This window comes from Somniosus microcephalus, chromosome 1 (assembly GCF_052327205.1).
Source record: "Somniosus microcephalus isolate GS21.2 chromosome 1, FLI_Smic_1.0, whole genome shotgun sequence".
Lineage (NCBI taxonomy): Eukaryota > Metazoa > Chordata > Chondrichthyes > Squaliformes > Somniosidae > Somniosus > Somniosus microcephalus.
Window position 1 is genome coordinate 152,328,693 of NC_140987.1, and position 25,611 is coordinate 152,354,303.

Here is a 25,611-nt window from a genome sequence, read left to right on the forward strand (position 1 = left end):
GGTTGGTTTTGATTTGCCCTTCCTTGTATCAATTTAGAAGAGACTATGGGGTCTGCACTCTGAGATCTTTCCCTGGTTCTCGCCATTGTTCTTTCCACCAGATTAGATGTACAGGTCTCTCCAGGCTGAGATTCAGGCCGAGATTCAAGGCTGCAATGAACAGGATGTGAATGGAGAGCAAGGCAAGATCAACCTTCCCCTTTAAGAAAAAATCAGAAAATGCAGGAGAAACTCAGCAGGTCAAGCAGCATCTGTGAAGAGAGAAACAGATTTAACGTTTCAGGTCGATGACCATTCGTCAGAACTCCCCTTTAAGAATTGGATGGTGCCAGTGTGTCTGTGTTCCATTGCTGACTGAGATCACATGAGCTTGGCCAGCATTGTGAGGTAGCGCCTCGCTCCGCCGGGTTAGCGCCTTAAGACTGCCGTGCAGCGCCTGATTTAGCGCCGCAATCACCTTCGGGGCGCTGCAACCCAATATCGCTCGAGGTGGCGATAAATTGCGCCTGGTGCTAAATTTTGCGCTGCGCCAATTCTAACGCCCCAAATGGGGCTATACCGAATTTCTCCCCCTAAGTAACTTAAATTACACCATGGAAAACTAATAAAATGAACATTCTGCTCTCAGCTATTTTAACACTTCCATTAAAATATCGGAGAGGAATTTCAAACATCCACCAATATCCCATGGAGGAATTTCAGGGTCTGTGCACAACTGAAAGACAGAAAGAAAGATTTGCATTTGTATAGCGCCTTTCACGATCTAATAAAAGTCCCAAAGCGTTTTACAATGAAATACTTTTGAAATGTAGTCACCATTGTAATGTAGGAAACACTGCAGACAATTTGTGCACAGCAAGGTCCCACAAACAAAATATGATAATGATCAGATATGTTCTAGTGATGTTGATTCAGGGGTAAAAATTGGTCAGGACACGAGGGAGAACTCCCCTGCTCGTCTTCGAAATAGTGCCATGGGATTTTTCAAGTCCACCCGAGGGGGCAAACAGGGCCTCAGTTTAATGTCACATCTGAAAGACAGCACCTCCGACTGTGCTGCGCTCCCTCAGTACTGCACTAAAATGTCAGCCTAGATTTTGTGCTCAAGTTTTTGGACTGGGACATGAACACTCAACCTTCTGACACAGAGGCAAGAGTGCTACCACTGAGTCACAGCTGATACCGTGAAAGAGGCACACAATTGGATCTTGAGAGATTCACAAAAATAATTTCTGGAAACTGTGTGGGTTGTCTGTTAATGTTCAGGTTAAGTTGCTGACTTTCACCTAAAACAGTTTTAAATTGCAGTAATTTAGCCGCGAAAGTCAGTAAAAACTGAAAATCTTACACGTTACATTAAAAGTACTTCATTGGCTGTAAAACACTTTGGTTCGTTCTGAGGTCGTGAAAGGCGCTATATAAATGCAAGTTCTCTCTCTCTGCATATGTTTGGTCTTTTAAATTCAATCTCACTCCTGGTAAAAAGGAGCAGTATATAAAAGTCGGTGCAAACAGTCTGTGAAGCGTTTATTAGAGGTCATTCCAAAATTAATCTAAAACACCTAAACATCCATGTGTGCAGAAATTTAAAAAGACCCTATTGCAACAATAAGATCAGTGTTTTTCACTTCCCCAAGAGAATTTTTTTTGATCCTTAAAACAGGCAGCAAACACACTGGCCCTGATATTAATGCGCGACACCCACCCCAATCCCCACCTGGCAGGGTTAAATGCTTAAAAACAGAGAACGCGTCCCTAAACCGACGTATACAAACTTGCTGCTATTTTCACGGCAGCAAGTAGTGCGCCATGCGAATGTCCCGTATTGGGAAAGGCGTGATACTTCATTAGCATCTTTATATCAATGCTTTAGGGAGCTGGATTTAAATTTAACTGCTGCCTGCCAAGTTTCCTCAGGCTTGGGAAACCCGGCAGAGAAATGGAGGTGGGAGCTGCTGGCTCCAGAAGGAAAGTTCTTTTTATAGCACTCCTTGTGGGCCAGGAGGAGCAGGAGTGCTTCCTCCCCATCCCTCAAGGAAGCCTTTGGCCTCCCTTCTGACGATCACGCCTCTCACTCCCCGATCGCCGACTGCACTCCCACACCCCTCAAGCCCCGATCTGTAGCCTGCCCAGTGATCCACTCTCAATTGCCGGGGACCGTCCCCAAGGGTTCCTGGCTGCGGCCTCCTGCCACTGGTTTTCTTACCCGGCAGCCGGTCGGTATGTCAATTTGGCCAGCTACCCGGGTGGGGGGGGGGGGGGGGGGGGGGTGGAAAACAAAAGAAAAATATTATAATGAGGTCCTGCTGTTAAATTCAGCAGGACCACCACTTCCCAGCTTTGCCAGGATTCACCCACACTACCATGTTTCCCCGCACCCTCCCTGCCATTGAGTTTCAAATAAAAGGGACAATTCAGATACCAACTTTTTTGCTTTCAGCTGGGCGATGTTTCTCGTTAGTTTCCGGATGATTAAAGCTCTTGCTTTCTTTACATCTTTTCTCAATTTAACAACCTAGAAATGAAAGATGGTTTGGTTAATATCTTACGTTTTATAATAGCTTGGAGAAGTTTGAAGAATGCAAACTTGTCTGAATTTTTTTCTGTCTGAACATTCACAATAGCTATTACATGTAACAGTTTATACTTCAGTATCAAATAGAACATTACTGGGCCAAATTCCAAAAACCTTTCTAATGGCTAAAAAGAAACAGGCTTTGAGGGCATAAGCATGCTTATCCAGTTATGTTTAATGTTATTCTTGGATCTTCTATTTCAAAATACTGAACACAAGTTAAAAAAAAGTTAATAACATTATTTTATAAACTTCTAAATTTGTTAAAATTATTGTCAAATGTGGAGTTAGAGCTTCTAATTTTTCTCTAAAGTTTCAAACATCATGTGTGAGGCTTCAATCAAACATAATTTATTACACAAAGATTCAGCCACTCAAAATCCTTGCATGTTTTAGAATAGCTGAGCCAATCGACAAAAATGCCATTCAAGTGAAAGGATATTAAGTAAACTAAGCAACTTCCTTGAGTTCACACCACTAGCCTTCAGTCATAACACTACTAACTGACCCTCCCCTCATGCCATCATTGGTGCTGAACCTTCCTGCTACCTTGGTTCTACTCAGGAACTGCCTCCCTAAACTCTTCCACCTCAAAAATCCATCTCAAAATGAAATTATCAGAGCAAGCTTTTGCTCACTCCATCTAATTTCTTCCTTACTGTTCTGATGTCAGTTTTCTTATGCATAGTCGTGAAGCAGCTTGGGACTTTTTTTTTATATTAAAGGCACTATATAATTTCAAGTTGTGTTTGCAGTAGACTGTTCTTTACATTTTCAATATACAGCATTTAGTCAGAGTAATGCAAGAACCTATAAACTGTAAATATCTGAATACTTATTGCCCTACTTCATAGAAACATAGAAGATAGGAGCAGGAGCAGGAGCAGGCCATTCGGCCCCTTGAGCCTGCTCCGCCATTTAATGAGATCATGGCTGATCATCCAAATTCAGTACCCTGTCCCTGCTTTCTCCCCATATTCCTTGATCCCTTTAGCCTTAAGAAATTTATTGAACTCCTTCTTGAATATATTTAATGAATTGGCCTCAACTGTCTTTTGTGGTAGAGAATTCCACAGGTTCACCACTCTCTGGGTGAAGAAATTCCTCCTCATCTCTGTCCTAAATGGCTTACCCCTTATCTTTAGACTGTGACCCCTGGTTCTGGACTCCCCCGCCATCGGGAACATCCTTCCTGCATCTAGTCTGTCTAGTCCTGTTAGAATTTCATAAGCTTCAATGAGATCCCCTCTCATTCTTCTAAACTCCAGCGAATATAAGCCCAATCGACCCAATCTCTCCTCATACGTCATTCCTGCCATCCCAGGTATCAGTCTGATAATTTCAAGTTCCATCCACACAATAGTAAAATGCATAATTAATTAGAATCTTAAGTACTGAATGTGGGAATATTTGCTGCACTGAACATTGTTTGTAGACATCTGTTTTGCTACACCACAATTTGAATTTATCAAATACACAAGTACTTTATTTCAACTAATCATATTTACTAAACTATCTGTATCTAGCTTGCATCTAGTGTAAAAAATATATATAAAAAAGAGTGGCAGCCTTGTATTTCAGTTTTCTTCTGACTGAACTAAAGATTTAGCAACACCTGCCAACTCAAAAACTTACCCTCACCGACAGCATGTGTCTATTTAGACTTGGAGCAATTAGACTCTGTGGCCTCTAAATACAAAGTGGGTCTCTCATGGTATTGGCAGGAACAGGCCAACTGAAATACAGCTCGACCGTTGCAACACAATATTACATTTTACATTACATGGTACAATGCTCCTTAGCAAAGCAGCCAACAACCAAGAAGCAAAAAGCTGTGCAATTGCCTACCCAAATTCAGCATGTAAACTTGCTTAATTTTGATGTTCTATGCAATTTGTTCATGTTGCAAATTCAGATTTGGATAGGATATGAAGCCACAAGATATGCTCCAATAAAGCAATTTTCCTATGGGAAATGGAATAAAACAACTAGCCATTTAATGCACTGTAAAGATGATTCCCATAACTGCCCAACTCCAACGTATTCCTATGAAGCTCTACAGAATCAAAGATCAGAATATGGAGAGGTTTCCTTTCCCCCAACACAGATTCAATCACTACTTCTTTCAAATCGTAGAATCTCAATTTCTGCCGTTCAGCAGCAGGACTGAATGTCAGATGCTGCCAGGAGATATAACTTGTCTCTCCCGACAGAGGGAGCAAGCCAAGAGCCAGAGTCATTAGGACTTCATATTTGTGTCAAATATGATCACTAATCTCTCAATCTTGTGAGAACTACTGAAAGGGAACGGATTACATAGAGCAGTGTTGCTCACCAATGAATAGAGTAAACACATTAGCGTCACTGCACTGGAACCTGGATATTTAGCAAGAAATATATTAGTTCTGCATTCCCTATGATTAGACAATAATCAAAATCAAAGCTGTCATTTGCAAGAAGATTACAACTTCAGCCTAAAGCTGAAGGGCATGAGCGAGAGCAAGAGGAAGAGAGAGAGAGAAAGAAAGAAAGACAGAGATGGGAAGAAATAGTTATATTGAAACTGCAAGCTACAAGTAAACTGGGGGGGGGGGCAGGTGTCATTTTACATAGCATTGATCCTACCGTGACATGAATGAAAAGTACTGTCAAATTCATTCTACCCCTATGTGTCAATCATGCCATAGGAAAGGGTTCAGCAACAAATGTCTGCTCTCAAACTGACTTTAGCCAGTTCTATAAACCAGGGTGGCCGTTAACTTTCTTAATTCATCTTGGTAATATGGTAGCCTTTCACATGATCAGGACATCCCAAACACCTCACAGCTAATGAAATACTTTTGAAGCATAGTCATTGTTCTTATGTAGGTGAATGTGGCAACCAATCTGTGCACAGAAAGATTTCAGAAACATTAAATGAAATGAGTGACTAGCCAATTTGTTTTTAGTGGCATTGTTTGAAGGAGGAACATTAGCCAGGACAACTTGCTCTTCAAAAAATGTCACAGGATCTTTTATTTTCACCTGAACACGTACAAACAAGATTTTAGTTTTAACGTCTCATCCAAAAGACAGCACTGAAACGTCAGCCTAGATGAGGGGTGGGCAAAATACGGCCCGCAGGCCATATCCGGCCCACTGGCGCTCAAGCTGCACAGTTGTCTGAGTCTTGTGATGGGGGCCCGAGGAGAACTCGCTCATAATTACTGCGGCCTGGGAGTAGGCTGTGACCCTGAACCGGGGCAATTAGAAAAACATAAAGCTGCCGGGACGGCTGCTACATGTCTGCTTCTTTTGTCTCTCAGAGCCAGCCTAACAGCTGTCTGCAGCTATGAACTACTTTTCAAAAACACGCCAAATCCGCCTCTCATAGCTAGCTGGTGAGGGTGCTGCTGTGCACGCGCACTGGACGCTCCTCTCCCATAGAGTCATGGCTGCTCATCTCAAAGAATCTTAGTTTTACCGAAGAAAGAGACCGGTGCTGCATCTTTCCTCTTCAAAACAGATAAGGATTTACTATATGTATATACAATCCTCTAGGCAAATTAATCCAATGAATCATAGAATCGTTGCAGTACAGAAGGAGGCCATTCGGGCCGTCGAGCCCATGCCGGCTCTCTGCAAGAGCACTTCAGTTAGTCCAATTCCCCTGCCCTTTCCCCGTAGCCCTGCAAAATATTTTCCAATATTACTAATTACATATACAATGCTATATAGATAGCAAAAAGAATGCTTTGCTGCTCTCCCGGTACCCAGAGTACGATGGCAGGGAAGTTCTCATCATCGTCTTAGATACGGGAGTGCTCCCGGAGCACAAGGACTCCAGGTAAAGACACGCGATTGTAATTCAGGCCCTGCGCAGCCTTGGGCTCCTGTATTCAGCGCACTTAAAAGAGAACACCTCTCGCGTCAGAGGCCCTGCCGACTCGAGCCACGGAGACTTTCAGTACAACATGTAGTCGATCGATCGATTATTTCATTCATTTAGTAACGGAAGATTTTACTATTTTACACTACATTTTATGTATTTAAGATAGTATCTGACTACATCTGAATTTATGTTTATGTTTATGCAATGATCCCTCTTTTCTTTGTGTGCGGTCCCTTTAAATTTGCATGCGAATGCTCTCTTCCTGCGCAGGAGCTGATGAGCGGCCTGCGCGGGACCTTGCAATTGCTGCGCACCTTAGGGAGAACATTGGTGTGCGGCCCTCAACAGCTCACCAAAACTTGTTAAGTGGTCTTCCAAATAATTGCCCACCCCTGGCCTAGATTATGTGCTCAAATTTGTAGTGGAGCTTACACCCACAATCTTCTGACTCAAGAGTACTAACAGCTCATGTAAGCTGACCTCCCCTTTATAAAAAGCACATCACTTTATGACATTTAATGTGGGGCAATTTGGGAGTCTACATTTCCCTTTTTAATATTCTATTAGCATACTTAGATTTCTGTCATTAATTGAAAGTAGCAGAAAGATCAGGGGTAAATACACATACAAATATGTAGTATCAACTTTATTTTGCACATTAGGTTGCATAAGGAGGTGCACCTTGACTTTGATGATTCCTAAAAGCACTAAAGTCCTAAAGTAATCTTTGTGGAGGCAACAATTGACAATCAAAATTTCTGGGAATTCTGCTCCCTCAAAGATTCCAAACTCGATTTCTGGTGTGTGCTGAGTTAGCTGATCTCAGTCAGGGTGATATTGAGAGTTGGCCTTAGAGGTCCTGGTTCCTGAGGTTAAAAAGTCAGTATCAAATCTACTCCCCACACCATCCTCCTACTTGATGAATAATGCACATTTTACAGTAATTACTTAAAAGAAAAAAAAATTGTTTAAAAAAATAATCCGGCCTCCCTAATGATGCCATTACATGGCTATGCAATTTAAAAAAAAACTGCTTTCAAGGCAAAGTTATGCTTATACTCACAACATGGCTGAAAATTGTTAGTTTGCATCTTTCACGGAGCTTGTTGATAAGAACCAGAAGTTTTAAAAGAAAAATCTTTATCAAGGTTATAGATTGCCATGGCTCATGCAAAAGGTGGTGCTGAACTACAAGGCTTCTGGACCAATATGCTTATCTCTAAAAATGTAAGTACTTTAGTGAGCTTGCCTGGAACATTCATTATGTTTACTGGAGCTTTCAAGTATCCTTTGATCATTTTCAGGAAGAACACTACTGTAATTCAGGAAACCACAAAAAACTAAAAACTAGTCTTGTTGTCGGTTTCTCTTTGTTTAAATGTCTACAATGTCTATTTAATGATGTAACTGGCTTCTATTTCTATTTCCTTTCTTTCCCACTTTATCCCTTCATGCCCATGATATATGCTATCAGTCAGAAAAAAGGGGATGAATGTTTTTGTAGATGCATATCCTCGATATATCTTGTGTGTTTTATTTAAGTAGATAATCAATTTTTTTAAATTTTACAATCCCCAACGGTTCAGTGGATAATGATCAGGAAGGTCCCAAATTCAGTCTCAGCTCAGTGCTGGGGTGCTACAATCAGCAATTGTGTTCCTAAGCTTTTCTTTTTTTGGGGGGGGAGCGCGGAGAAAGAAAGAAGGGAAAGAATGAAAGTGAAAAAAACCATAGGAACACAGGAACAGGAGTAGGCCATTTAGCCCCTCGAGCTTGTTCTGCCATTCAATGAGATCATGGCTGATCTGCGACCTATCTCCATATACCCACCTTTGGCCCATATCCCTTAATACCTTTGCTTAACAAAAATCTACCAATCTCTGATTTAAAATTAACAATTGATCTAGCGGAAGAGTTTTCCAAACTTCTACCACCCTTTGCGTGTAGAAGTGTTTCCTAATTTCACTCCTGAAAGGTCTGGCTCCAATTTTTAGACTATGCCCCCAGTCCTAGACTCCCCAACCAGCGGAAATAGTTTCTCTCTATCTACCCTATCTGTCCCTTTAATATCTTGAAAACTTCGATCAAATCACCCCTTAACCTTCTGAATTCTAGGGAATACAACCCTAATTTGTGTAATCTCTCCTCGTAATTTAACCCTTGGAGTCCGGGTATCTTTCTGGTAAACCTACACTACACTCCCTTCAAGGCCAATATACCCTTCCTAAGGTGTGGTGCCCAGAACTGCTCACAGTACTTCAGGTGTGGTCTAACCAGGTTTTTTTTTATAGCTGTATAGAAATTTAGGAGGGGGAAACCCTGCATGGTAGCTATTAGATTAGCCATCAGGACAGATCTGTCAAATGCACGGTTTATGCGCTTCAGTCAAATCAAGTAGTAAAGTTTAATAATTTTGGGAAGAATGGTTTGTATGGCAGGCTTGCAAAGGCTCTCAATTGGAACTGGATAGAGATATATCTTGGAAGCACAAGTCGAATGACTCTTACCTTGCTGCATGGGCTTCTTCTGTGAAAGAGGGTGGACCTTTCATTTGAGGGTGAACTGTGAAACAATTTACTGTTTGCCGCTATGTTGTCTAATTTAGCTAAATGTTGAGTAGAGAGTGTTATCGCTTGATCCAGACACCTTTATAGCAGTAGGAGCTTACCAACCAGAATGGAAGCAAGTCCCCCTTGCTTGTTGATGTAGTGGACAATGCAGTGCTGTCCAACCACCCCCTACTGGCTCTCTTTGTATCATGATCTTTGCTGTGCCTTCAGTTCCAATTGCTTGACATACCAGGTAGACTGCACTACTATTAATTTTTCTCAAGCCCAGCTCCCTCTCAAATAGATGCACCAATCTATCAGGTGTGTATCTACTACCACTATCAACTATCATAGTATGAGACAGCACAGAAGGAAGCCATTCAGCCCATCGTTCCTGTACCGGCTCTTTGGTAGAGCTATTCGATTAGTCCCACACTGCTGCTCTTTCCCCATAGCCTTGTAATTTTTTCCCCTTCAAATATATATCCAATTCTCTTTGGAAAGTTACAATTGAATCTGCTTCCACCACCCTTTCAGGCAATGCATTTTAGATCTATGTCACAAGGAATTCAGTAAATGGTCTTCCTATGGTCTTATGAGGTTCAGGACCAAGGACCGGTCATTCTTTACTGATTGGGAAAGGAAAGCTCTGCAGGGAGGTCATTTGCTGAGAAGAATCAACTGAAGGGGTCACATAAAACATTGGGCATCAGGAACTACAAAAATGGCTACTGCCATCAGGCCTTGATTTCCTAAATAACCTGTTGTTAAGATCCACAACCCTTCTTGTACAGGAGATATCCAGTCCCAACGTAAGGTAAACCGATTTGAAGGCTGAAATATGTCCTCCTGTGTAGCCCAAAACAATAGGTTTGAGAACATTAGCACCTAAATGGGTTGTAGCTAAGATTTCTCATAATTGAATGAATCCCAGTTATTGCATAGTATTGGGTATCTGCTATGTGGCTGTTTCGATAAGCTACTCATCAACATATATGGATATATATATGATGCATCCTGATCATGGACAGATATGTTATGAAAATCTGGAGTGCGGAGAAGAAACTGAAGAGGAATATACATTTTTAGATTTATCACAGCTAATCGGTACTTTGGGCACACTGTGGTATTGTGACCATCTTAAATTTCTCCTATTTTAGCATCAGTTTAAGGCTCCGAGGTCCATCATTGGGAGAGTGCCCCATCTTTTAGACAACTAGAAAAATCTCTCATTAAGGTGAACAACCTGATGGGCCTTGTAATGCTCAGTCTGTTCCAGGATTAGAAACTGATCACTTGCATGCATAAGCCCACACCTTTATGACTAATGGTCCATAGGAATGTGGCCATAAAGAAGCCCATGAAAACCACCTGAAAAATCTATGACATATTCCACCTTGGGGACAGGGACTCTTGGAACTGCCACATACTGGCTCGCTTTGTATTATTGTCTTAAAGTGCTGTGCCTTTAATTCCAATTGCTTCAAGCACCAGGAAGACCGTGAACCTGAGAAACTCTAATATTAAATGCCTTTATGTATTTAGAGCTTTGGTCTAACAATGTAATCTCAGGCAACTTGTCACAATTCTTCATCCTCCTCTTCTTCCCCCCCCATTCCCCCCCCCCACCCCACAGCACCCCCACCCGCCATCCATCCCTCTTTGGTAGAGTTCTGTTCCTAATAGCTTATAGAGATGGGAATGTTCTATAGTAGGTCCATGGGTCTCCACTGGTGGTGGCAGTCTAATCTAGTGTGCTATGAATAGGAACTTAGTGATTTTGGCTGATTTAATAATGCCAAGTTTTACAGTATGTTATGCGGTTTCTCAGCACATTGCCCAGGGAGGAATACCAGATTTGCCTCCATTTTCTTGAATACCCCTCCTGAGGAGTCTTCAGCTGGTAGAACCATTATTTGACAGATTATGATGGTTATCATGTTGTGTTCAAATTGATGCTGGTAATGCACTCACTTTTGGTGTGCTATACTGAACACCATGCTGCTTGTAGGGATTTTTGGTATCTGCTGGCTTGTTGGTACGGACTCAAATCTGCACCTATCAGATGCCTAACCATCAATTTGTTACTACAGTATTCTTCTTGAAGAATGGGAGGTGGGGTCGTGGAGTCATCTTTGAGGTTTGAGTTGGTCCGAATACGACATAACTGATGAATTGATAACTTGGTAATCTCAAACTTGAGCCAAGCAAGCAAGTTCGCAGTACTCTACGGTATTGTTGTTGATTGACCAGAGAGCTTGGTTTATATAGAATTGTTTCTGGGAGGTGGGATTCTACCCATTAGCTCCAGATAATCTTGCAAATTGATGACTAACAGGTAAGCTGCACAGTTTTACTTGGCTAAGCTCCAGCAGTAGCCCGGTGCACATTTAGGGGTCTCTCTCCAACCCCCATCCCAAGCTTTGGTTCTTGCCAACCTGCATCTGAACTCTCTAGTTAGAAAATGGAGCAGAGCAAGTGCATCCTATATCAGGTTAGCAAAAATCCTATCTCTTAATTTTTTAGTCGCCACCTTTAGAGACCCTCATGCATGCTGATGGGTTTCAGTGTGCATCAGACACCTGGCTGGCCAAAATAACGGCCCGGAATTTACTGGCACCGTTCGCTGTCATTCCACCTTTGAAACTGACCGGAACGTTGGGTTTAATGTTCCCTGTAAGCTGCACTCCAGGGATCCCGCACAGCCGGCTTTTCATTATAAAAACTGTGCATGCGCAGTATTTTGAATGGCCCACACAGCCCCTTAAAGGGGCCACGCAGTGCTAAACAAAATTAGAGGGAGCATTAGCATGTGCAGGCGGAATCGTGAAGTTGCGCTCTGTCATTCACTGCTCCTCACTGCGTTGTGCCCCCGTGCCCCCCCCCCCCCCCCCGCCAAGAGCCGGCAAATAGTGTAATCTCTCAATCAGGAAAACGGACAAAAACTTCGGCTCTTCCGCAGTATGTACGTTGTTAAATTCCCCACTAAAAGTTAGACCCAAAAGGGATTAGGTGTAACTGGGGTTTTAACAATACAATGACTGCAAAACAAATGTTATGGCCCTGAAAAACTCATTTTATTTTTGTGCAGTGTCAATTTTATCCTTTTTAATAAAAAGTTAAAATTAAGAAACTTAAAAAAATATATATTTAAAAAAAAGTTTGTTCATCTTTACTTCAGGTTTGCCTTTTCCCCCATGTGAGAGCCCCAATTTTTGTTTTTTGCTCTCTAACATTTTTAAAAAGTTAGAATTTTAAGAGCTTACTCAGTTCCTTGTTTGCGGTCTGTGAGAATTCTGCATTTTGATTGGCTGCTTAGACAGCCTGTTGACATCACAACAGTTCGCACTATGGGATCCCCAAAATACTCAGTTGATTTGAACTACGCGTAGGAAAACCCAAACTTCGTCAGAGATCGCAAGATCATTGTGCAGAGTTTACTTCGGGGCCAGTGGTGAACACCTTTGCTTTGCTGCTGACCGAAAATTCTGGGCCAACATGTCTGTGGATGGTCTCACAGGGAGAATCCCCAATGAAAATGATGTGAACTAGACTTGTACCCATACTGGTAAAGTGCAAACAAAGAGAGGCTGGAAGTAGATATTAGAGACACTTTTGAGTTATGATTTGGAACCCTTCTCGTGTGTTTCAAAAAGAATCCCTCATCATTCAATGCCATATTAAGCAAAGGTGCACTGGAAGACGCAAAATGGGTAGCTAAGAATGTCAAAGATAACAGTCTATGCTCTTAAATCTAGGAAATTCATCGTTCTCTGTTGTTTCGCAGAATCACTGTGAAAGAACTCCTTGGCTCATAAGATTTTATGGGGTAATTTTTCCCTTCACCACCTAGGAGGTAATCAGGCAGTGCGGAATACCCACTCATTGTAGACCCCACCCGATTTTCATCCCACTGACTTCTTGAGGTGGTTACGGTAAAAATTGCGGACTACAGTGCCATCCATAGCATTGAGCATAATTGGTGGCATATCAATTTCGTCTGGAGTGAGAAGCTTTTCCATTTTAACATACATAACATTTCAGTCCTTGACCGGGGAAATCGATTTCTTAAATTCAAGTTGTAATTTGGAAAAATGTTTGCCACCAAAATTCAGTGTTACAGCACAAAAATACCAAATTTTAAGACTACATATTTTGACTAATTATTCGAAAACATTTGAAATTTACACAGCAATACCCATAAGAAAATGAGTTTTTTTCTACACATTTTTGAAATGCTTGAAATTCAGAGGACTTCAAATATTGTTTGTGTTGTACAGTAATTGATTACAGTAAAAATACTAACCAAAAAATAGGAATGAAGCAGAATTCCATTACAAAGTCAAATGGAATGTTACAATATATGGGAAATCTGAAAAGTTTCCTGGAACTTAATCCTTTACAGCTCCACCATATTTGTTTTCAGTGTCCTTATATTTTCTGCTATACAAAAAAATAGTCCTGGAACCTTTGCAGTTTGAATTTTTAATCTATTTGGATCTATCAACTCATCAATCACACTTTCCAGCTATCAAAACACATCTGCACAAACATAGAGTTTGTTTTTAAATCTATACAGTTGCACATTTTAAACAAATAATAATTGCAGCATGCCACAAAGACAATTAGTTGTACAGTTTTACTGATCTACCATAGTTACCATATTTTTTAGACAAAGAAAAATGACTCCTCAGTAAGCAGAGTTACAGCATGATGTAACATAGACCATTTACACAAACTACTGAAACCAAGTAATAAAAACATACCAACTCCAGCAGCTTAACTATCGAACTGCCTTTAGCTCCTCATAAATCATTTGTAAAATATCCTATAGCTGGTCAGTATTTCACATGTGGTTAAGAATGTGTTTGTATTTCAGACTATTGGCATCAAAGGAACACTCTGGGCAAAGGAATGAGATGCTAGCTGTTCATTTAACGCAGGTTACAAAGCATCCTCCTGGTAGCTCTTTGTGGAAAACTAACAGCAATGTGTCATAGCATCCAGGGTATTTAGTCCAGGCCTCTCAGGAAGAAGCAGACAATTATCAGGAATACAGATAGTATAGGCCATGCTAATTATATAGAGGTGGCAGTTGGAAAGTAGTCAAATCCACAGGAAAGCATGATGCAGGTACAGTATAAGCTATATTTTACCAAGTCCTAACTTGTAACCCAAGTAATTTTTTTTATTGATCTGTGTACATAAAACACAGTTTTTCCTAATGATATGAAATTCGATGACAAGTTGCAAAGACAAAAGTCTTTACTAATCCACTACACAGTTTCTACAACATATACTGTACAATTTCTGAAGTTACTTCTACTGAAGATATTTTATGAAACTTGAGGGTTAAAATCAAGCTAATCACAACCGCTTATTAATCATCGACTGACAAACCATAAAATTGCTTTATTAGAAATACTGCAGCAATAGTTTAGCTACGATTAAAGCTTATAGCACTGCATGACCCAATGGCATTTGCCCCCAAATGCTGGGGGAATGTGATGTTTTGTGAACCACTTGCTCATGCACATTGTCCGCATGCCCGATACGAGACTCCCAAAACAAGCGCTCTACTCGGAGCGCCGGCACGGCAAGAGAGCCCCAGGTGGGCAGAGGAAACACTTCAAGGGCACTCTCAAAGCCTCCTTGAAAAAGTGTAACATCCCCACCGACACCTGGGAATCCCTGGCCCAAGACCGCACAAAGTGGAGGAGAAGCATCCGGGAAGGCACCAAACACCTCGAGTCTCTTCGCTGGGAGCAAGCGGAAGCCAAGCGCAGGCAGCGCAAGGAGCGCACGTCAACCCAAGCACCCCACCCACCCACCCCTTCAACCACCGTCTGCCCCATCTGTGACAGAGACTGTAGGTCCCACATTGGACTAATCAGTCACCTGCAAGCTCATTTTTAGTGTGGAAGCAAGTCATCCTCGGTTCCGAGGGACTGCCTAAGAAGAAGGAGGAGAAGAAGAAGAGTATTCAATAGCTCACTGAAAGGGTAGCATTAGATTGAAAGAAGAAGCTTATAATGTTGCAAAGAATAATAGTAAGCCTGAGGATTGGAAGAGTTTCAGAAACCAGCAAAGGATGACCACAAAATTGATAAAAAAGGGAAAAAATAGAATGAGAGAAAACTAGCAAGAAATATAAAAGCAGACTGTAAGAGTTTCTACAAGTATGTAAAAAGGAAAAGAGTAGCAAAAATAAACGTTGGTTCCTTAGAGGCGGAGCCAGGAGAAATTATTATGGGGAATAAGGAAATGGCAGAAACATTAAACAAATATTTTGTATCTGTCTTCACAGTAGAAGACACAAAAAGCATACCAAAAATGGTGGAAAACCAAGGGACTAATGAGGGTGACGAACTTAACGTAATTAATATAAGTAGAGAAAAAGTACTAGAGAAACGAATGGGACTAAAAGCCGACAAATCCCCTGGACCTGACGGCCTACATCCTAGGGTTCTAAAAGAGATGGCTGAAGAGATAGTGGATGCATTGGTTTTGATCTTCCAAAATTACCTAGATTCTGGAATGGTCCCAGTGGATTGGAAGGTCGCAAATGTGACACCGCTATTCAAGAAAGGAGGGAGAGAAAAAACAGGGAACTACAGGCCAGTTAGCCTGACATCAGTCGTCGGCAAAATGCTGGAATTCATTGTTAAGGAAGTGGTATCAAGTCACTTAGAAAATCATAACATGATTAGGCAGAGTCAACATGGTTTTATGAAAGGGAAATCATGTTTGACAAATTTATTAGAGTTTTTTGAGGATGTAACTAGCAGGGTAGATAAAGGGGAACCAGTGGATGTAGTATAGTTGGATTCCAAAAGGCATTCGATAAGGTGCCAGATAAAAGGTTATTACACAAGATCAGGGCTCATGGGGTTGGGGGTGATATGTTAGCATGGATAGAGGATTGGTTAATGGACAGAAAACAGGGACTAGGGATAAACGGATCTCTTTCAGGTTGGCAGGCTGTAACAGGCCGCAACAGGCCGCAAGGGGATCAGTTCCAACACAGATCCTTGCGGCACCCCACTAGTTACAGCCGACGCCTCAGCTATTTACAATAGAAACATTGAAGATAGGAGCAGGAGTAGGCCATTCGGCCCCTGGAGCCTGCTCCGCCATTCAATGCGATCATGGCTGATCATCCACATTCAATACCCTGTCCCTGCTTTCTCCCCATATCCCTTGATCCCCTTAGCCTTAATATATCTATAGAAACAATCTATATTAATGACCTAGATGAAGGGACCGAGTGTAATGTATCCAAGTTTGCTGATGATACAAAGCTAGGTGGGACAGTAAGCTGTGAGGAGAACACAAAGGGCAGGATTTTCATTGGGCCGTGGAGGCGGGATTGGAGGCGTGTGGGGGTTTAAAATCGCGAAATCGGGGGGCATGAACCCATCCCGCCCTCATGCCAGTTTCAAAGGAGACGGGTACCCGACCTGTGCTGGGAGCTGCCTCCCCGAGGCGGGAAGCGGATTAGTGCCAATTAACTGCCTGTTAACAGGCAGTTCTTAGCCTAATCCCTATTTTTATCTCTGAAGTGTGGGATTCCCGACGGCTCCAAACCACGCCAAGTTAGCGAGGCAGACCGTCGGGCTGAAGGGCTTGGAGGGTTTGAGATGTCCAGTGTTCAGGTGAGTGATGGGTGCATGAGTGCAGAGGTAAGTGTGTTTGGTGTGTGTATAAAGTGTTTAAAGAAGTTTTACTTACCTTTACAGCCTTCCTTCCTTCAGGTCTCGGGAGTCCCTCATCTCACCGGCACAGAAAGCAGAATGGCCGCAAGCTGTCAAGTTGCAGCATTCAGCTTTCTGTTCTGGAGAGATCTCTAAATCAGCCCGAGAGGATGGAATTAACTTGGAGTACAGATTGTCAGTGTTTGACAGCTTCAAAGAGCTGTCAAACGTTCATATTTCATCTGTCAAAAGCTCTTGACAGATGAAATGTCAATCTGTGATGTCACCTGTTGCCGGGTGGCCCTTAATTGGCCAGCTGAGCGGGCTCAACGAGGTCAATCAAGTGAAAATTGCGTGGGTTGGCCACAACTCGATGGAGGCGGGACTACAACCCCAAAAGTTGTAGTCCCGCCTCCTACACGCCTCCAGTATCAAAATCCAGCCCAAAGAGTCTGCAAAGGGATATAGATAGACTAAGTGAGTGGGCAGTAAGGTGGCAGATGGAGTATTATGTACAGAAATGTGAGGTTATTCACTTTGGTAAGAATAGAAAAACAAAATATTTTTTAAATGGCGAGAAACTTTCAAATGTTGGTGTTCAGTGAGATTTGGGTGTCCTCGTGCAAGAAACACAAAGCTAGCATGCAGGTACAGCAAGCAATAAGGAAAGCAAATGGCATGTTGGCCTTTATTGCAAGGGGGTTGGAGTATAACAGTAAGGAAGTCTTGCTACAATTGTACAGGACCTTGGGGAGACCATACCTGGAGTACTGTGCACAGTTTTGGTCTCCTTTTCTAAGGAAGGATATACTTGCCTTGGAGGCGGTGCAACGAAGGTTCACTAGATTGATTCCTGGGATGAAAGGGCTGCCCTATGAGGAGAGATTGTGTAGAATGGGCCTATACTCTTTGGAGTTTAAAAGAATGAGAGGTGATTTCGTTGAAACATACAAGATTCTGAAGGGGATTGACAGGGTAGATGCTGAGAGGTTGTTTCGCCTGGCTGGAGTGTCTAGAACTCGGGGGCATATTCTCAGGATAAGGGGTCGGGTATTCAGGACCGAGATTAGGAGGAATTTCTTCACTCGGAGGGTTGTGAATCTTTGGAATTTTCTGCCCCAGAGGGCTGTGAATGCTGAGTCTTTGAGTATATTTAAGGCTGAGAGAGATAGATTTTTGGACTCTAGGGGAATCAAGGGATATAGAGATTGGGCGGGATAGTGGAGTTGCAGTCAATGATCAGCCATGATCTTATTGAATGGCTGAGCAGGTTCGAGGGGCCGTATGGCCTACTCCTGCTCTTATTTCTTATATTCTTATGTTCTTATCTAGGTTGATTCCTTTGGATTGAGGGTCCCATTTTTTTTTTTTAATGCTAGAATCTATTATTAGGGATGTGGTAACCAGGCACTTAGAAAATCATAATATGTCAGAGTCAACACGGATTTATGAAAGGAAAATCATGTTTGACAAATCTGTTAGAGTTTTTTGAGGTTGTAACTAGCAGAGTAGATAAGGGGGAACACTAATTGATGTACTGTATTTGGATTTTCAAAAAGCATTCGATAAAGTACCACACAAGAGGTTATTACACAAAATTAGGACTCATGGGATTGGGAGTAATATATTAGCATGGACTGAGGATTGGTTGATGGACAGAAAACAGAGAGTAGGAATAAACGGGTAATTTTCGGGTTGGCAGGCTGTAACTAGTGGGATACCACAAGGATCAGTCCTTGGGCCTCAGCTATTTACAATCTATATGAACGACTTAGATGAGGGGACTGAGTGTAAAGTATCCAAGTTTGCTGATGATACAAAGCTAGGTGGGAAAGTAAGCTGTGAGGAGGACACAAATAGGCTGCAAAGCAATATAGGCTGGTTAAGTAAGTGGGCAAGATCATGGCCAATGGAATATAATGTAATAGAAGTGTGAAGTTATCCACTTTGGTAGGAAAAATAGAAAAGCAGAATATTTTTTTAAAAGATGAGAGACTGGGAAATGATGGTATTCAGAGGGACCTGGGTGTCCTTGCGCACAAATCACAGAATGTTAATATGCAGGTACAGCAAGCAATTAGGAATTACAAAGGGATTGGAGAATAAGAATAGGGAAGTCTTACTACAGTTGTATAGGGCCTTGGTGAGCACACACCTGGAGTACTGTGTACAGTTTTGGTCTCCTTACCTAATGAAGGATATACTTGCCTTAGAGGGAATGCAACAAAGGTTCACTAGAATGATTCCTGGGATGAGAGGATGGCCCTACGGGGAGAGAATGAGTAGACTAGGCCTATATTCCCTAGAGTTTAGAAGAATGAGAGGTGATCTCATTGAAACATATAAAATTCTTAAGGGGCTTGACAGGGTAAATGCTGGGAGGATGTTTCCCCTGGCTGGGGAGTCTAGAACGAGGGGTCACAATCTCAGAATAAGGGGTCGGCCATTTAGGACTGTGATGAGGAGAAATTTCTTCATTCAAAGGGTTGTGAATCTTTGGAATTCTCTACCCGAGAGAGCTGTGGATGCTCAGTCATTGAGTATATTCAAGTCAATGAACTCTGCAAATGATTCAGTAGCTCATCAAGATCCAAGTGATCATAAATCTCATCCATATAATGCTTCCCAACATTGTCCCTAAACCAAAAATCTATCAATCTGTGTATTGATTTTTTGGATATTAAGGGGCTCAAGAGATGGAGGATAGTGCGGGAAGGTGGAGTTGAGGTAGAAGTTCAGCCACAATCTTACTGAATGGCAGAGCTAGCACAAAGGATCGAATGTTCTACTCCTGCTCTTATTTCTTACGTTCTTAAATCAGAACCTTTTTTTATTATAAGCCCACTGAGTAGAATATTGGTTTAGGGGCAATGTTATATGGATGAGATTTATGATTACTTGGACCTCAATGAGCTACTGAATCGTTTACAATGTTCGTGGTTTATTTTTATGACTTTAGGAAGTGTCGGCCCTGCCTCATGAATTTAATTGAGCACTTTGAGGGAATGACCAGAATGGTGGATGAAGGTAGTCCCATTTGATGTTGCATACTTTGACCTCAAAAGTATTCGATAAAATACTGCAGAGATGGCCATTAGAAAAAGTTAGATCCCAAGGGAATACAGTCCAGCTATTATGTTGGATAGATAGCTTGTTGAAACCATGTAAGCAAAGATTTGTTATTAATGGAAGTAGATGAATGGTTACAAGTGGAGTTCCACAAGACTCTGTATTGGGATCATTGCTGTTCATCGTTTTCATTCATAATTTAGATGGGAGCTTAAATGAAACCATTTTGAAATTCACTGATGGTGCAAAAATATGTGCAGGGGGTTGTAATTCACAGCAAATCAATACATTGTAGGCCAATTTATAAAAGTTGGGTTTGTGAGTGGACAAGTGGGGTTTATACATGCAGGGGTACCTATTAAAGGTAATGCATCAAGAAAAAAAGGCCTGGGGGTAATAGTTGATTACTCATTAAAGGTGCGCAAACATTGCGAGGTTGCTATAGGGAAAGCAAATCATGGATTAGGTTGTACTGTCAGGGCAATTCAAGTACAAAAGAGTACTGAACTTAGGCTATACACCCACACTTTTGAGCATTGTGGTGCAGACAAGGGTAACCTTAAAACCCTTAGTTATGAGGATAAGCTCTTAGAGTTAGGGTTATTTACTTTGGAAAAATGCAGGCTTGGTGGGATATGATCAAGGTTTTTGAAACAATTAAGGGATCAAACTCCAGTTAAGACAGGTTATTTGAGATGGAGGAGGTGACAGGACTAGGAGACATACCTATAAAATCCATAGGCAAAGAGCTAGATTAAATGTCAAGAAGAGTCTGAAACATTCTACCAAAACATGCATTGGATACGGAGTAAGCTATATTTTTAATAAAGGAAACTTGACAAGTGAAGACAACATTTCCAGTTTTGGAAGGCAGACTGCTGGTTAGGTGAGATTTTTATGGATTATGAGCCACTACGTTCCCTGAAGCTTATTTGATTGCCTGAGGGAATCAGTGTGGAATTTGCTACATTTTTTCCAAATTGACTGCAGGCATTTTTTGCCTCTCCCAGGAAGCTGAGATTTGGGGGTGAGCGACGGGTGTATAAGCTTGCACCATGTTTGGATACGACAGGTTTGATTGGACTGGTCGTCTTTTTCCGCCCTTCTTTTCCTGTGTTTTGTATTATGGTAATTCCTAAATTGATCAGGCTAGTTTTAAAAATTGGAATTGGGTAATTTATTTAATACTCAAGTTGTTAAACAGAAAGGGGCTGATTTTCCTGCTGTTATAGCCTGTGTGCACCAGTTTTGTGACTGTAATTGCAGGAACCCATAGTGCCAAATCTCCAACTCTTTTACAAATTACATGCATTTCCAGTGGGCAAACATGGGCTCTGCAAATTAAATAGAAAAAAAGATAAAGTGACACAACAATACATTTGGTGTCACTTTCTGGCCTCAACACTGGGCAGGTCACTTCAAATTATTGTCCATATAAATGGGTATCCAGGGTGGGTAGGTACTAAGGAGTATATTTGTCCATATAAATGGGTATCCAGGGTGGGTAGGTACTAAGGAGTATATTGAAGAAACTTTAAGTCATTCAGCAGTTTTTAGGTCTTTTTTTTGTTCATACCTGATGGCACTTGGATTCTCATCACACTGTGTTAATAGTTTTACTTTTTTTTATTGGCCCCAGTCTATAGCACTGGTAGTTCTATGGCACCTCTGACAAGTAGCCATTCTTTAGGCACAAGTCCAGGCAATTGTTAACAGGTTTTTCTAGCTCGCTCCTGATTGTTGTCACCGAATGATTCTGTGTTTACCCAAAATTCGGCAATGGTCACTTCAAAGTGACCAGGAATGGTAATTCTGGCTGATTTTCACCTTCCTAATTCAAAGGAGCTCAGGCCAATCATAATACTCCTGCAAGTACTCCACTAGAGATCATCTAACTCAGCACGAACATTGATTCTTCCTGGTATAGCTTACATCAACACAGTAACATTCACCCACTAAGTTAATGGGGAAGCTCATTCCTTGAGCTCTTTTAGCCAATTTTATTTCACCCAAGTAGGTACAAACTTGAAAGATGGCCTCAGCAGGTCACTGAATACAACTTTAAGAGCTTGAAAGATAATATGCTAGAGGGCTAACTACCAACTAGCTCTACCTCTAAAATAAATTTGCAGTAGCAAATCTGGACCACGTACGATACTGCAACCAACCAAGAAAGATTACCAACCCCACTATATGCTGGAAGGAGGAACTTTGTTTAGGATCTGAGCAACAGCTTAGATACTTTAATTCTTATTTTACACAGACATTCCACAAAAATTCCTTGCTAAGTCAGTTGCAACATTATGACAAATCAGAATGATGAGTTGGTACTTTCCTCAACTCTCCTATTGCTAGTATTTTTTGACATTATGGGGTCACTTCAGCGATTATTAAACACAGAATGCATACACAGGCTGTTCTTGGCAAGCCCGTTTTTAAAAACTACATTGTTTGACAAGAGGAAATCATTTATAATGGTTGGCTCAAAATTTGATGAAGCATGTTTAAATTTGTGGAAGGACAAACAGAATATGGATGAGCAATAGAGAGAAGTACAGCATTATTTAGTGTCATAGATCAGTTTTTCTGGCCCTGGAACACGTCACAAATAACTGCCAAAAAACATGTGCTGACTAATGACTCTTTAAAGTAACCTTATGGCACCAATTTCTTTTTAAACTGTATCACATATATGGGCACTGCTCGTATTACCCATTAGAATTCTATGAAAGTTGTCCAAGTTGAGGAAGGAGTAACGTGAATACATAATGCCACCACATTTTAATTAACATCTGAATTAAAACTTATATATAGATAAAAAAAATTGATCACTGCAGAACACACAATAATAGGGTTACAGGTTTCCTGGTATAAGACTCAATGGCCAAAATTTTAATCTGGAGGAGGGTAGGGAGCAGGAGGTCTTGAAAGTGGTTGGGAAACCCAGGAGAACAGGCTTCCCGCAAGCCCTGCCGAATTTAACGGCAGGGCCTGATTAGCATTTCAAAGCTCTGTTACCCGCACGCAGCTAGTTGGCTGTCGGGTGGATAGACCCGCGGCACCAGACTGCAGCGAGGAGGGATGAAAGGGTCAGATTTTGAACAGAGGTTAAACAGGAGAGCAGCAAATGTTGGAAAATTTTGCATGAACAGATTTGCTATGTTTGTTAAGTGCATAGGTAGAGAAGAGAGACAGCAGACTGTACAGTTCCCTCACAGCCCCTGACATTAAATACCTACAAGTGTGTTTCTACTGCTTCAGGTCCAATTCTATGAATATGTTGCATCATATCATGGCACCTGGCCAGCAGGAGCAATCTAAAATGAGCTCTGCATTTATGCTTCTGGCTCCTTCCAAGCTGCTATGGAGTATTGGATGGGAATCAGCTAGCCTTGGTACAGAAAAGTATTAACAATGTCACCAAGGATCTGCTGAGGCATACATTCTTCTATGTGCTTAGCAGAAATGCAGGCAGCAAGATTTCTTTGATATTACCAGTTTATCAAGGGTGCATGGCATCGATTGCTCATGTGTTCCCACTTGGGCTCCATCAAGTCAATCAGTTCACTCCAAAAAAAGAAAAATGCTATTAATCAGTCAACATGCTGATAGTCTGTGATGTCAACTTCAACATCCTATACATTGTCAGGGATGTGGGGAACTGCTATGACTCTTACGGTGACTATCCAATATCCAGAATCTCTTCCAAAGAGATGACAAGCTGGATGGATGGGTACTGGGTGATCCTGGCATATCTACTTCTACCTTAGCTGATGTCATCAAGTGCTGTGGCATCCAATTTGGAGGAGAAATGTGAAATGAGGCCTGTGCCAAAATCAGGGTACTCACTGAAGAGAATGTTTTAGTCTTGAAGCAAAGATTTAGTTGTCTGAAATCATTCACGAGTGCCTTATTGTGTGCACAGGAAGCGTGCAAAATAGCGGTGGTGTGTTGTATAATATCACAATTGACAGAGGCATTGGCATGCATGACATAGATTGGATGCTGCCTCCATGTGGTGAGCAGAACGTTCCTCACTTGGCAAGCTTTCAGCATATAAGTTCTACCCTTGCACTCCCTCCTTAAAGCATTTTCCTTACCATCATATCAACCATGCTTCCAATCACCTCTCCTAATTCTTCAACTGTTGTTTAGTCCATTATCTATGTGAAGGCCCGTGTGACATTTTATTCAGTTAAAAGTGCTGAAGAAATGCAAGTACTGTTGTTATAGTAGTAGTAGTTGTTTTTGAAGGGGGACCGAAAGATGTGGCTGTTGTGAATGATGTTTTACTGCCAGGCATCCAGTGGCAAGAGACACTTGCCATATTATTCTGCTGATGCTTCAATATCTCAGGCTGGGAGTGTAATCCAAGATGCTGTCAAATGTACTGTGGCCAGAGGGCTGCCAGAAGGTGAGAAGCTGCTGCCTCTGTATAAACAACTCTGAAAGCTTTGCAGCCAGTCCTGGCCAGGGATGCCTCTCCTTGCAGGGAAGTGAAGCTGTCCAGACAGTGATTCAGAATTTCAGGACTGCACAGGAGGTTCACCAGTATAAGTGCAAATGTGACATCCTGTGCAAGGATGTCACATTTGCAAACCAGAGGACAGAAGCTTGGACAGTACTTGGGCCTGCTTCAGTAAGGACTTCTGAGGATGTACCAGTTCCTACTTTCCCTGGCTGACATTTTCCTGTTTACCTCCAGAGTTGAAGCTGGCCTCAACCTTCACTTGCACTCTGCTATTTGGAGCTAAATGACCTTTTCACACACTCTATGTTCGAGCACCCTCCATTCCAAAGGATCTACTACAATGGGCTTTCCATCGCTTGGCAACAAACAGCAGCAGACGATGACCACTACAACCCGAAGCCTGCCCTGGATGCATACCATGACTTTGTGCTGTGCTACCATCTTGCTCAAGAAGTGAAGCGCTCATGCTGCTAGGACCAAAGGAGGTGCTCTGTGAAAGTGACTGTGTGCGCTCAGTGGGTGTATGAGGCTCTTCCAACCTAGGCCCCTGTGCAACTAGACACTATCTATATGCAGCGTATATAGCATTACCACTGATGTTGAAGCATGCTTTGGCAAACAGAAACATAGAAGATAGGAGCAGGAGTAGGCCATTCGGCCACTCGAGCCTGTTCTGCCATTTAATGAGATCATGGCTGATCATCCAAATTCAGTACCCTGTCCCTGCTTTCTCCCCATATCGCGATCCCTGTGCCCGTTTTCGGGGGTAAACCAAATTCTAACCCTGCGTGTCTCAGTGAGGACTCTTCAAACTGACTGGTTGAAGCTGTAGCTTCACCTGCTCACTGATGCCACAGATCCCCTGTAGAGGGCGCTGCACTGGATCAGATGCCAAATCTACATTGAGAAACCAGAGAAATCTTACATACAAACATCGAAGATAAGATTGAATACCCCTGGATGTTGAATTCCCAGTCTTGGTCACCCTGGAGCCTTGGCTCCGTAATTCCAATTACATCATATCCGTTTTCATCTATTTGCGCAGCTAATTCATCCACCTTATTACGAATGCTCCTCGCATTAAGACACAAAGCCTTCAGGCTTGTTTTTTTAACACTCTTAGAATTATTATTTACTGTAGCCCTGTTTGATTTACACCCTTGATTTCTCTACCTTCCACTTTTGCTTTTCTCCTTCCTGTCTTTTGTTTCTAGCCTTGCTTCCCTTTCCTCTGTCTCGCTGCACAGGTTCCCAACGTCCTGCCATTTTAGTTTAAACCCTCCCTAACAGCACTAGCAAACACTCCCCCTAGGACATCGGTCCCGGTCCCGTTCCCGCCCAGGTGCAAACCGTCCAGTTTGTACAGGTCCCACCTCCCCCAG

At 42.0% G+C, this 25,611-nt stretch overlaps 1 protein-coding gene across 4 annotated transcripts in view; it reads right to left on the minus strand.

Annotated features, from left to right (window-relative positions):
• srfbp1 (serum response factor binding protein 1) overlaps positions 1-25,611 on the minus strand; it is a 277,765-nt gene that overhangs the window by 180,047 nt on the left and 72,107 nt on the right. For 3 of the 4 annotated variants that reach the window (XM_085986827.1, XM_085986819.1, XM_085986845.1), the window contains exon 2: positions 2,427-2,515. In XM_085986827.1, the coding sequence (XP_085842953.1) occupies positions 2,427-2,515 (89 nt within the window). Of the gene's footprint in view, positions 1-2,426; positions 2,516-4,423; positions 4,513-25,611 lie in introns of those variants that run through there. The other variant, XM_085986836.1, reaches the window with a different exon arrangement.